The sequence below is a fragment of the Squalius cephalus genome, assembly GCF_949319135.1.
Source record: "Squalius cephalus genome assembly, chromosome: 16".
Classification (NCBI taxonomy): domain Eukaryota; kingdom Metazoa; phylum Chordata; class Actinopteri; order Cypriniformes; family Leuciscidae; genus Squalius; species Squalius cephalus.
This window is the reverse complement of record NC_137137.1, coordinates 18245125-18259534: the sequence shown is the minus strand read 5'-3', so window position 1 is coordinate 18259534 and position 14410 is coordinate 18245125. Positions and strand designations below refer to the sequence as shown.

At 36.7% G+C, this 14410-nt stretch overlaps 1 protein-coding gene across 1 annotated transcript in view; it reads left to right on the top strand.

Moving 5' to 3' along the window:
• ralgps1 (Ral GEF with PH domain and SH3 binding motif 1) overlaps window positions 1-14410 on the top strand; it is a 114570-nt gene that overhangs the window by 24615 nt on the left and 75545 nt on the right. Inside the window, exons 6-8 of the mRNA XM_079897883.1 lie at window positions 1906-1989; window positions 5400-5489; window positions 8363-8455. Of these exons, the coding sequence (XP_079754009.1) occupies window positions 1906-1989; window positions 5400-5489; window positions 8363-8455 (267 nt within the window). The remainder of the gene's footprint in view (window positions 1-1905; window positions 1990-5399; window positions 5490-8362; window positions 8456-14410) is intronic.

Genomic DNA, 14410 nt, shown 5'->3' with positions numbered 1-14410 from the left:
CCGCGGCAACGAGCACTTTGATCACTTGATTTAAAAAAACACATTTCAGCGCTAGTATCTTATTTAAAAAACGAACGAAATGAATGCTCTGCCAGTTAACTGGAGATGTTTTATTTAGAGAATTTGTAGAATTGGTACATTCAGGGGGGAGGAGGAGACGGGGGAGCTTTACAGGGGGTATGACTTATCTAAATGAGATGTAAATGAGCCCTATTGTCATTCCCAGAAGGGTGAGAACTCGCCAATCTTTAGAAGCAGATTTCTACCATTTCAGTTTTTTTGAGTGCCTACCTTCAAATGGCCATAACTTCTCCAAATATTATCAGATTTCCATGTGTTACACATCGTTGGAAAGCTTGAATACTACACTTTCAGAATATGTGAATAACTCAAAATGCCCCAGAACCGACTTGTGTCCCTACTTTCCGTGACTGGTCACATATATGCTGTATGGACATAGAACAGGTATAGTTTAGTTTAATTATGGTTATAACTTATTTGTCATCTGCTTTTATCCACTAATACAAGCCTGCTGTAGCAAAACCCGTCCGAATGATGACCAAAATATACTGACGAGTTCAGTGAAGTTTATTGTACATCACACAAGAGAATCTCTGTAAGAGCTGAATAAACGTAGTATAAGAAGTGCGCATTAAAGTCTTATCCATAAACTCTCTCTCTCTCTCTCCCTTTCATTATCAACAACATACACAGCGAAGTACACAAAACACTCGTTACAACTAACAGTAAACAAATATACACACCTTTTCAGTGGGTGCTAAATAAACTGGTAAACCTTATATCCGTAAAATGACTCGAAGAGCTGTCATAAAGAGCGCGTTCGCACTTTCATTTCTTCCGTGTCCAGTCACGTTAGGCCTGTTGCTCCGGAGAGTGTAAGCTTGATCACAAACAGTACAGATCCATCCTTGAGTAACAACGGGATTAAATGAAAACTGCTATGTTCATTCTTACATCCATCAACAACACACCTCAATCGCTTAGGAGACATTCTTGTCTAAAGCTGCTCAAGCGTCGAACAATGGCGGACTCTGTGTCCAGCTCACTCAGGGCGGGTCTAGGCTCAAACTGAAGTGTCACTCAACAGTCGTGGGAGGGGCCTGCTCAATTCTACGTCACATTGCGCCGAATCTGAGAACAGCTCATTCTGAGACAGTGCTTATGATTTATTGAGATTGTAAAAAAAACACTGGGTGGATTTTTATCATTCTAGGGTGGTTTTGCTCACACACTGCCAACACACATTTATGTTCAAACACCATGTAAAAGTGAATTTTGCATAATAGGTGCCCTTTAATACTTTTATCAATACAGCAGGTATGCATTAAATTGATCAAAAGAGAAAGTAAAAACTTTTACATTGTTATAAAAAATCTATTTGAAATGAATAGTTCTTTTGAACTTTCTATATATCAAAATAAATAAATAAATGCATAATCATGGTTCCCACAATAATATAAAACAGCACAGCTGTTTTAAACTGTGATAATAATAAGAACTGTTTCTTGAGCACCAGATCAGCATATTAGTATGATTTCTGAAAGATCATGTGACACTGAAGACTGAAGTAATGATGCTGAAAATTCAGCTTTGCATCACTCTAATACATTACATTAATGTATTTCAAAATGTATAATAAAATAGAAAACATTGGTTTTAAATTGTAATAATATTTCACAATATTACTGTTTTAACTTTTTTTTTGATCAAATAAATGCAGCATAAGAGATTTCTTTCAAAAACATAAAAACAAAGCTTTTCTGTCCCCAAACGTTTGAACGGTAGTGTAGATAAAATGACATTGTAGTTTTATGTCACTTGCACATCTTAGACTTAAATATTACAACACTGTTGAAAGGTTTAATTGACTATTTGTTTGTTTAGGAGCTGGCTAGCTGTGGATGGAACAAGAAAGAGAAGCACAGCCTTTCACCCAACGTTGTGGCCTTCACACGGAGATTTAACCAGGTAAGCAAATCTGCACTTGTCATCGTAGCCAACAGGTGCACTGTAAGATTATTTATTACACGCTTAACTTCACTGCGATATTAATTCCCTGTTTGCTAAACTTGGTGGTGGCTGGAGCTAAAGACTAACATCCTGCTGTAAGTGTAATTCTGGCACAAGGAAATGTAATTTTAAGGTATTTTGTTTGTGATTTAGATAATACTAAACATTTCACTGGTAGTTTCCTGAAATATTGGTCATTTCAACAAGATCTCAGGGTTGTTTCCTTGTATAGCAGTTTGAAAGACCTATTTATAGCAGTTAACAGAGGTATAGAGTGTAAAATTGCTGATCAGAGGTGTATATTTAGAGCTGTTCAGCACACTCTTATTCATGTATCGCCCTATCCTGGGTCTAAGACCTGGGTCCATTAGCACCACCAGAAATAAAACATATAATGGAGGTCAACAGGTGCTTCAGATAGACAAATTCTGGTCCATATAGTTAATTCATCCAGGAGCTGCTGCATTAACTCCTTTAAATAACAGAATATACAAGAAACAGAACTGGAAACATCCAACAGAAGTGTCTGTTGATGGGTTTTTCTCCATTTTTTTTTTCCAGACTAATGGCATCCACACTTCTCTTTCTACTTTTAGGTGTCTGCTACAGTGGCACGCTCATGGACATTAAAGGCATTACTTTATTGTTTAACAACAGTGGATCTTAAATGTTCAGACAGAACACCATCTTTTGAAAAAATCAAAACAACATCCAAGAACCACCTAGTCAACAACAATTTCCCTAAAAATGTTTCAGCATTGAGCAAATTGACAGGTCTTTGAGCGCAAACTTGGAGTAGATCTGAACTGGTTCAAACGGTTGTAATTCATGAATGCTTTGGAATACAGACCTAAGGTTGTTCTCTTTTAAAAGAAGACATTGCATAAGTGGAAGCACTTCAAAAAATGAAAGTGTAAAAAAAAAGTTTGTTTACTGTAAACCAAATGCACTGAGCTAATAATTGTTTTTTTGTTTTATACAAAATCTAAATTGTACAAAATAATTTGGACTCTAAAATTGAGAAAGCTAAAAAGTTTAAAGTACCGTTTGCATGGTAACCCAATGTCCAATTTCAAAACCGTTTTGACAAGATTAATTTTGAGTGTTTACGCTTTCAAATTATACCTAATGTATGATTATTACTAAACTATCGGAAACACACACACACACACACACACACACATTATAATGACGTGACCAATTCATCTATTCCCACACCCTTTACTGTAAATGCACAACACTTTCTTTATCCCCAGTTCTGAAAATAAGGCTATAAATATCGGCTTATGAAGGTCAGTATACAATAGGAATGAATATGAGATTTATTTACATGGCATTTCATTTTGAAAGAGCTTAAATGTCTTAGAAGTGGCCGTTTGAGGTCTGCAATTACATTTGCCATTTCGGTCTTTTTAATGTCATCATTAACAACAAATGTCTTATTTTCCAGGAAAGAAGAAAAGATTCAGTTTTGCTGCCTAGTCTTATTCTAAAAAGGTTTTCTGGCAAGCTTGTGAATAAGGAAATACTGTCTCTTCACAGTTTTTTCCTCATAAATTTAGATAGATTTGCTTTATTTTTTATGATTTATTTATTGTTAATCTGTCTGCGTCCATTTTGAGTTATGTTTGCTGAAAACTTTTGGTATTTGTCAGAAGAGCAATTACATAACATATAGCTATAAATTATGTAAACCTTCAGGCTCTGCCTTCACTAAAGTAGTTTTAAATAAATGTTCTGATTCCTAACTCTATTGTGCAGAGACAACTATTGTGGGAATTCCTACTAGTGCATTATGGATCTCAGTTCTTGTCTTGAGTGCAGTCAATCGATTAATTTTTTTTTAAACTAGATTAATCACACATTTTTCTGTGATTTAATCACGATTAAAAACACTTAAGTTTTTATATGTTTTTAAGATATTTTATAATGTAATAATTTCACACTTAATCTCCAAATTAATGTAGAAACAACATAAAGACAGTGGGCCCTATTTTAACGATCTGAAACGCAAGTATGAAACGCGAAATGCAAGTAACTTTGTGGGCGGATCTCGAAATGACTCTTGCGCCCGATGCAAATCTAAAATGGGTTGGTCTGAAGTAGCTGCATTACTCATAGGTGTGGTTTGGGCGTAACGTGAAATAAACCAATCAGAGCGTCATCTCACATTCCCTTTAAAAGCAGGCGTGTTTGTTCCATGGCGGATTGATAACGGCCGATAGCGGCGGATTCGCCAGGAGCGGTTCACAGCCGAGGATACCGACGTTCTGGTCAGGGCAGTAAAAGACAGAGAAGTGACATTGTATGGGGATGGGAGAAACCCACCTAAATTAGCTTCGGTTAAACAGGTGTATAATAATTTGGGTAAATGTGTAAGCTAGATTTCTGCCTATTTTTTCACATCTTCATGGACACCACAATGATTTCCCTCATGTGGTATATTTTTCCTTGTAATTATGTATGGTTTGCAAAAATGGCAACTGCTGTGTCTGTGTGTAGATGAGAGAAGCAAAGTGTATACGCGTTGTGCACACGCTACATTATGGCCAAGCATGCGTCCTTAAAATAGCATCTGAACGCGCCACTGACTTTAGACTAGGTTTTTCCTGGTCTGTGGTGGAATTGTTTTCTGGAACTGCAAAATAGTACCAGGGAACGTTTGCGCCGGAACACGCCTCCTCTTTTCGCTGAACCGCACCCGGGAAATTCATTCCCTAATTTACCGACATGCGTCTGCCAAGGGAAAAGTCCGCTGTGCGTCGGTGTACAAAGTCAATTGCGCTGGGTGCAAGATAGGGCCCAGTATATTTAAAATACTTGTTTAATGGCACCATTTTCATGAGGCCAGTGTCACTGTCAAAAACGTGCGTTTTCTGTGACTCCAAAGTGCACGTATTTCTAGCAAATCACATGATGAGGACGTGTGTTTCCGATGCGCGTTTTTTGTGACCCCGAAGCGTACGTTAAGAACACGCGTTTTTATGGCAAATCACACGTCGAGGACGTGCGTTTTCCTGTCAAATCGCATGCCTTTGACGGGTCAGTGTGCAATCAGATGCCCGACCAGGGTTCATATTGAACTCATATTCATATATGAATAGTTTGGCTTGCCATAGCATTGTGTGTGTGTGTGTCAGGACATTCACAGGCACTGCGTCCTCTTCTTGTCGCACTTGAATGGTTTAAAAAAGCATTTGCATGAAAAAGAGCGTGATCATATAATGTAACGCTAGCCAAAGGATGACAGAAAAATCGGATGCTGCGTTAATTGCGTTAAATAATTTTATGCGTTAGACTGGACAAAAATGTATCGCATGCGTTAACGTTGACAGCACTAATTTACATATGACCTTTTCTTCTCCTAGGTCAGTTTCTGGGCAGTGAGGGAGATACTGACGGCTCAAACACTGAAAATTCGAGCAGAAATATTGGGCCACTTCATCAAAATTGCCAAGGTGAGACAGTCTTTGGTTTTCACTGTTCCCTCAGACAGTGCAGCTTGGTTACTTTATTTATCATTAGTTATCTTTGCATTATGCTTGTTGCCATGGCAGCAGAAATATAACCCTATAACTTTGATCAAGTTCAGTAAAACATTTATTAATATTTGTATTCACATCTGAATTGCATTTGATATCCTGGTAATTGTCCTTGGCACTGGCGTTACTATAACTTTTGTTATTAGAAATTCATTAAACATAAAGGTTTTCGTGTCCTTTAACAATAGCCAATTTTAATGATGTTATGCAAGTCTTGATGGATTAAAGCCTTCTGTTTTTGACCAATGAGAACGAGTAGAGGGGTTGTACAGGAGTGGTAAGTGTTTATGGCATGAATCGAGAATGGGAGCAATAAAAAGGTCTTAATCTGACTGTGATTCATCTCAGACACCGTTTAAACAGCTTTCAGTATGTCAGTTTTTCCTTTGCCTTCAACTGTTAGAAAGACGGAGCCATTCGATTTCTTAATGATCTTCAAATGACGATATCAAAAAACACAGGGAGAATATAAAAACTATCAAATAGTGTCAAAAGTGCCTGTAGTGTCAAATATGTCATCACTGTTACTAATAAACCAAATACTGTAATTTCTCATCACAGCTATTTTCTCATCTGAAAGTGATTAACTACACAGTTCAGTATAACTGCTATTCTTAATAACTTCTCTCAAATCATTTCACGCAAATTTGACTTTCCATCTGTCTTGTAATTGCTTTTAAAATGTAATTTATTACAGATAGCAGAGTTGCCTTGAAAACAAATGTTGTGAATGAACTGTAAAATTACATTTTAAAATGAACTTTTTAAAATGAAAAGTTGTGGTTTTATATTTCCAGTCCACTCCTATTGTTCATAGTAAATTACTTTACTTACTGAATCTTTAAATTGACAGTAGCATGGAATTTATTGCTTTTGAGTTTATCACTTAAAATTTTGATTGGAATGTCTCATAAAATTCAGTAATTTTTTGTTTTTATTCTGCATGTCCTTATTAGATAGGATATTTTGCTTTAATAAAGGCATAAAAAAACTTCAATTTTAAACATTTAAAAAGAAATATTTCTATTGAAATGAAACTTGAGAAATTTCCCAAACCATCATGCAGTTATTTAGAAGCTTATCTTGCCATTCGTGCCAACAGTCACACAAACAGAGAGCCACAGACTGCTGTGAATTCAATCAGCCTACATGCTCTCCTGAAACTCAATGTACCATGATACAGGAAACCCGCTGAATGACTCCTTATGGTTGAACACTCACCCTACTCTACCTGCCAAAGCTGAAAGAGCTGCATACCCTGCTACCGACGGACGTGCCCTAGTTAGCCTGAGTGGGCTACGCTAACGGTTACGCTAATGGATAAAGCAGATCAGCCAATGACTAAAAAAAAAAAATGAAATAGTGCTGCTTTCCTTTATTCCATAAAGGTGGGTGAAACAGTGCTTTACAGAGGTCAGCCTAGAAGAAAAAAGAAGAAGAATGAGACTAGCGTGACAGGACCAGACCGGAAAACATTGAGTGAAGACCGAATATAAATGGATATAAAACAAATCAGTGTACATTGACTTAAACCCTCTGGTGCTTCTCGCATGCCAGTCAAAATGACCTTTTTTTTCCAATGAAATGAATGTACGGTCTATATTTTAATTTGATAATGTTTTTTTATTTCATATTTAGTGTTTTAGGGGATTTTATGGTATTAAATGATATTTATACAGTAGTTATAATCCATTTATTACCTGTTAACCTTTTTGAGTGTAGACTTGAAAATGAAATTTACAACTAAAGCGGTCATAAATATTGAATGTTTTGGAGCACAGACATTCAGCAGAGGTTGTGTCAACTAGACTCTCCCCTGTGAAGGCCTCATCGACACGACATCCATCGGCATCGATCCTCAACAAACCCGTCTCCATACCCGTGATGAATCCGATTTTCAACCAGATGGAACTGGATAATATTCTAATTGTTCCAATCCAATCTGACTTCTGACCTATAATGCTGCCTGGGGGGTGAACAAACACTGAACTGAGCTGTATATATATATATATATATAAATGAACTAAATTAATAACTTTTTTACAACAAAATGAAACATCACTGAACTTACTTAAGCTGGACTGTGATGCTATTTCTTGTATTTTCCTGTTATCTCTGTAAAGCTGCTTTGAAACAATCTGTATTGTAAAAAGCGCTATATAAATAAATGTGACTTGACTTGACTTAAGTTTGGTCTGTTTTTAAAGAAGACACTTGGTAGATTATTGATGAAGAAGAAAAAATATTTAAAAAATTAACTTAATTTTTTTTTTATTGTTATGAAAAATGCACAAAAATGTGAAAGCTTGTTTACAAAATGGTAATTGCAACTTTTTATCTCATAATTCTTACTTTTTTTTCCTCAGAGTTGTGTGATATAAAGTCAGAATTGTGAGAAGTGGATGAATTCCAGAATTGTGAGAAAAAGAAAAAAAAAGTCAGTCTTTTTTCCTCAGAATTTCTTCAGAGTTTATAACTCACAATTGTGAGTTTATATCTCACAATTCTGAGAAAATAAATCAGAATTGCGAGGGAAAAAAGTCAGAATTGTCAGTCAGTCACTATCAGGTTTTGTACCATTAGGATGAAGTAAAAAAAAATATATATATAAAAAAAACACCAGACCTTAAAATTGTTCAGTCAAAAATGGGCAAAGAGCATCAGAGGTTATGAAAATCAGAAGGCTTTTAATTTAGTGGGTCCTGACTTCTATGAAGACTACAGTTGTCTTACATAAGTCATGTAAGTGGGTTATGTTTATTAAGACTGTGTCTTCTGTGTTTTTACAGAAACTGCTTGAGTTGAATAACCTGCACTCTCTGGTTTCGGTGGTCTCAGCCCTTCAGAGCGCACCCATCTTCAGACTGAGCAAGTCCTGGGCGGTAAGCAAGACCTATGCAAGGTTTGGGTGGTTTATTTTATTTTAATTTTATTTAATTTTATTTTTTTTATATATATTTATATTTATACTTTTTTATTTATACATCTAGTCAACAGTTTAAATAATATGTATTTAAATAGAAATTCATAAAGTATAAGCCATAAAATAAAAGGTTTTTAAGTATGATAAATATAGCTTGCATGGAAATTTAGTGTTTAGTAGTGATATACCTGATTATGAACATAAATTCTGAACTGTTTTAAATTTGTGATATAGTATTAGAGTATCATAGCCTCTGCAGCACATACTAAAGGAATTTTCCATTCTATTTTGTTTAGGGGGGGGGGGATCTCTCATTTAATATTCTGTTGACTTGCAGGGGATTTTTTTGTATATAACCACCAAATGCTTAATAAGCTGACAATGCAGTGTTTGTTTTTATTTCTCCTGGGAGCCCTAGTGCTCTTCGATTTCCCTTGATTTTATTTGCAGAGATGCAGATGAGAAGACCGTCTGAATGCATGAGGACAGTGAAATAATCGGATCCCTTTTTGAACATTTAAGTGGCTTGGAAAATTTTGAAAGTGCTGTTTCTGAGACCTAGTTTAATGTTGCAAAAGCTTTAAATCTATTTATAAGTATTCGCATTACCCCAGTTTTAGGTCCAAAACCTTTTGACCTCTTTTCTTGAGGGGAAAAATAGAAGGGCTAAACTCTATATGCTGTACTGACAACACTTACAACCAGCCCTCATTGAGTAGACTTAATTAGCTGGGTACGTCAGGAGACTTGTAGAAAACAAAATGCGTTTAAGCAACATTTACAGTTTAAATAATAATTATTTGAAATATTTTTTTTCATGCTCAATCTATATTTTATCTGTAGGATCTAGGTCGGCATATCTTTAAAAAGCATTAAAAGCTTCTTAATTTGTATGGCGGATATGCCACTTCTTTCAGATTCTATTTAAAATCATTCTTCATACTTAAACTGATGACTCATTTAACTTCTGTCTCATTACTTTTTACATGCATGTTACTTTGAGAATCATGATATTAAAAAGGGGTAAACAGTGTAAACAAATAAAGATCCAAGGAAGCTCAGTGCAGTAGTTTTTAAGGTAGTAATTGACTCTTCGAGAGACAAATTAGGCAGTTTTCCTATTCATTACTTATTTTGTTGAGAGATGTCAGTGGTAGAGAGAATTCAGACTCGCTTTGGGACCTTGATGATGAGATGTAAGCAGCTTCCAGAGTTAACATTCCACATTTGGCCACAGCACTTCTGCAAATTGAGAAAAGATGGAAAAAGAGGGAGCGTGTTGTTTAGAAGTAACTGCGGCAGGGCCGTTTGTCGAATACCACAAGCTCAACTTCCTTGCCATGTATTTAGCTTTGCCACAGGGGAATTTTGACAATAACATAGTTAAATATATATAATACTACATAATATTCTGTTTAATAAAGTAATTTATTTAATATTATATTTGACAACAAGGTTTATTCAATTTATCAGTGTATTTCATTAATCGGGCCGAAAAGTTCTAAGAACGGTAAGGAATGGTTCCAGTTATATTTCCACTTGAGCCACAGCACGATTACAAACCACTCTCGGCCCGGAATTCTCAGCACGTTCGGCTAACCGTGCTAAACCGTGCTAAACCGTGCTGGTAGAATGCGTTCAGTGACATCGCTTCTCAGGATTGGTCACTTTTCTGTTGCCTGGCTACCAGTTTCTCTGTAGCTGCCAAAGCGCGCTGTTTGAGCAACACAAACACAAATTAATAATGAAATTAAAAGAAATATCTGATCATCCTCCATAATGCGGTCACTATTTACACCTCACATCGTCTGTAAACTCTTGCGTTACCAAGGCACCAACTGACGCATTTGTATTACATTCCAAAAAGCTCTGTTATCAGCACCACAGTGGAAAATCAAACTGTAACGGCTGGTCCGGATCGGCTCGGAATGGAATGGTTAAAGGACAAGTTCGGTATTTTACACTTAAAGCCCTGTTTACAGATCGTTTCTGATGAAATAGAACGGTTAAGATTCAAATTTGGTCACATGCTGCTGTCCCGAGAATTTTAGGTTTATTTCGCTTTCCCCCCCACCTACAGAATGGCAGCCTATGGGCACTGGAACAATCCTTCATAAAACGCATGAAACTTTCGTTTACAAAGACGTGAAACTCACCGAGTGGTCAGGGGTGTCCACTGATATGCTCACACAAAAATCGCTGCAAAAGATGCTTTCCAACAGGTGTTTTACCATTCGTTGTAAAACTGTGGACCTATTTTTCCAAACGTCTCACACCCGTAGATTCTTCCGTTGAGAGCTTGAATAATAAACACTCCAGCCCAGTTGGTGGCGATAATGCACCTTTGCCAATTGCAAGCAAACCACTGGCATTTAATTGAATACACAGAAGAAGCAGAAGAAGAAGCGGCGGAGTAATACCGTACTGCACACAGCCCATCCAATTCAAGTCAATGGAGTTGGACAAAAACTACGATAAAACCTGTTGGAAAGCATCTTTTGCAGCGATTTTTGTGTGAGCATAACAGTGAACACCCCTGACCACTCGGTGAGTTTCACGTCTTTGTAATCGAAAGTTTAATGCGTTTTAGGAAGGATTGTTCCAGTGCCCATAGGCTGCCATTCTGTAGGTGGGGGGGAGAAGCGAAATAAACCTAAAATTCTCGGGACAGCAGCATGTGTCCACATTTTTATCTCAACCGTTCTATTTCATCAGAAACGATCTGTAAACAGGGCTTTAAGTGTAAAATACCGAACTTGTCCTTTAAGCAAAGAGAGCGGTTTGGCCTGATGCTGGAAAAGCTGCTATTGGTTCTGTTTACATCACAACACTGAATTTTTATATATACACACAGACATACACTGATTGAGCCAAAACATTATGACCAGTCACAAGTGAAGTGAATATTGTTGATCATTTCCTTATATGGCCACATATTAAGGTCTGGGTAGATTAGATGGTAAGCAAACAATCAGTTCTCTTAAACAACGTGTTGGATGCAGGAGAAATGGGCAGGAGTAAAGATCTGAGCGACTTTGGCAAGGGCCAGATTGAAACGGCAAGACTTGTGGGTTGTTACTGGTCAGCAGTGGTGAGAAATTACCAACAGTGGTCTGAGAGGGAAAAACCACAAACCAGCGACAGGGTGTTTGGCGCCCAAGGTTCATCAATGCACAAGGGACACAAAGGAATCCCGTCTGGTCCAAGCCAAAAGAAAGTTTACTGAGGGACAAGTCACACTAAATTTTAATAATGGTTTTGAGATTAATGTATCACAAAAGACAGTGCATCACACTCTGCTGCATATGGGGTTGCATAGCCACAGACCAATCAGAGTGCCTATGGGCACGCAAGCGTCAGTACTGGACCTTGAAGCAGTGGACAAAGGTCGCCTGGTCTGGTGAGTCGGCCGTGTACGTGTGCAACCTTTACCTGGGGAAGTGATGGCACTAGGATGCACTGTGGGATGACGACCAGCTTGTGAAGGGAGGGTGATGCTCTGGGCAATGTGGGAAATTTGACACGTTGACATCTATTTTTGTGTGGTACATTTCAATTAAAACTGTATTTCTTGTTAAAATGGAGACAATGATATTAAAATCCAATATTTTAAGGCAGATTAGTGGCGTCTGGTGGGAGTAAAAAAATAAATACTTACGTATTGCCCTGGTGTAACCACTAGGTTCCGATATAGCTCTAAATAAAAAAGGCTTATAAATTCTCTAGTTGTTTTTTAGACATAAAATTTTTTATTAAGTTGTGGATTTGGATATATATTTAGACATTATGAAAGACTACTTTTTATGTTGAATTTTTTTTTTTATGTTGATTTGAAGTGTCAGTTTTCGCATTAATTTTACTACAGTCAAACCTGAACAAGGAGAAAGACATTTTGATACACATAACAAAATCCTTTTTTTAAATTTTTTTATTTTTATTTTTATTTTTTTTTATTACTGCATTGTGGCTGAATTATTGATTTTATTTCATGCATTTGCAAAAACTTTCTTTGTGTTACAGTCACACCAGTTCATACAATCACACAATTGTTATGAGTGCTATGAGGTCCAGATGGATCAATGCCAGGTCACAGACCTTAATCAGTGTTCTTTGCATCACATAATGCTTCAAGTCTCACTAAAGACAGGCATGTCACATTGCCAGACACTGTGTGCCTGCACACCATCTACAGGGATAAATTCTGATTCATTGCGGCCCTGTTTTAAGAGGTTTCTTTTCCATGCGTCCCAGAACCCTGAAGCTTGTATTCGAGAAAATCTGCACATTTGAACTATGGTTCTGTTTTAATTATAGATTGAAGCATTTCATCTGTTGTCCTGTTCATAATGAAAAGGCACTTGCGTGTATTTGCTGACGGTTCTGCCTGACTATAATGACTGTTTTCGGTTTTGCTGTGCAAATGGTTTATGTTTCACTGCCCATGGCACAGACTGGAGTGAGTAATTCTTTATGTCATTTGTTCCAGCCAATTTCTGAACCGCTTGACTTCAAGGCCATGTTTCCACTTATTTGAAGATTAACTGCTGATTTCCCAGTAGGCATGCAATGAATTAGGACGAATTCGGTGCTCGCTGGTATACATTTTGGAGCACATTATATACGAAGATACAGATTTGAAATGACTTTATCATTATTTTCAGCACTTTTAGGTTTATAAGTCTGTTCTGCTTTATGCAGTGAATGCTGCCTGTCAGTCAAGCGTAAATAGTAATGCATATAGTGGGGTTCATAAGTCTTAGATCACTTGAAAAATCTTGTATTTGTTTTACCTAGAGCAGCCATAATCAAAGTTTTAGGATTTTGAAAAAATTGAAACAAAGGAAAGTTCAGGTTAAGAGATTCATTGTAAAAAATAAACTAATAATTCGGCACTATTTGTTGGTCACTAATTAAATAGTTTTGTGACATTAATCGTGATTCTTTGTAAAGACATTCAAATGCAAAATGATCATTTTGGATAACATGATCAGGTATGAGACATACTTGTGGTGTTTGGGGAATTTTGTGGATTTTTTTATTTTATTTTACTTTTAACAGAAATGGTTATTCAATGCATGATTTATTTATTTATTTACCCCAAAAAATTCAAATTATTTTGTCATTTACTTCCCTTCAAATCTTTTGAACACATTCATTTATTTCTTCTGCTTATTGTTATTCTTATGATTCATGATAAATGATGCAAAATATATGCATCATTTTCAGTAGAAGTCTCAGACTTTGAGAGCCCACTGTATACAGTATGGGAGTATTAAGATGAGACAAGCATCAAGAGGAAAGATACTGGAGAAGGGAAGTCAAATAATAATAATGTTCACTGAAATGAAGGAAAGATGTAAAGCTTTTGGTGAAGAGATGAGATGCAGAAGGGCGAGCTTATATACAGTGAAGACAGATGGCCCCTTGATTCCAGAGTATGTATCCCAGCATTCTCCCAGTGTTGCAACACTCGCCAACTGCCAAATACACGTCAAAACTTGGCTTTGGCTAATCAATAAAACCAGTTGGCCATTAATTTTATATGGGATTGGAACATAGCACATACTACCGTTTCATTTCTTTTCCCATCCTTTTTTTTTCTTGCACAATTCTTTCTCCTACTTCCATTTACTTTAAATTGATCCCCTGTTCCGCTCTTTTTCCAGTTCTAAAATAAATAAAAAGACAATATTTTTTAACATTGCACCTATAGCTAAGAACCGCATCCGCAGTTGTTCCGAATGTGTCCCTGAGCTCAATGCTGCTCCGTCTTTACAGCTTTTGATGTATGGAGGCTTTAACTGCTAAAGCACAGTAATGGCCTTCATGAACTACTGTAATCAAAGTAAGTCATGTGTTACTGCAAAATAAAATAAAGATGTTAGTGGTTGAAGGAATCCCCTCACTTTCATCG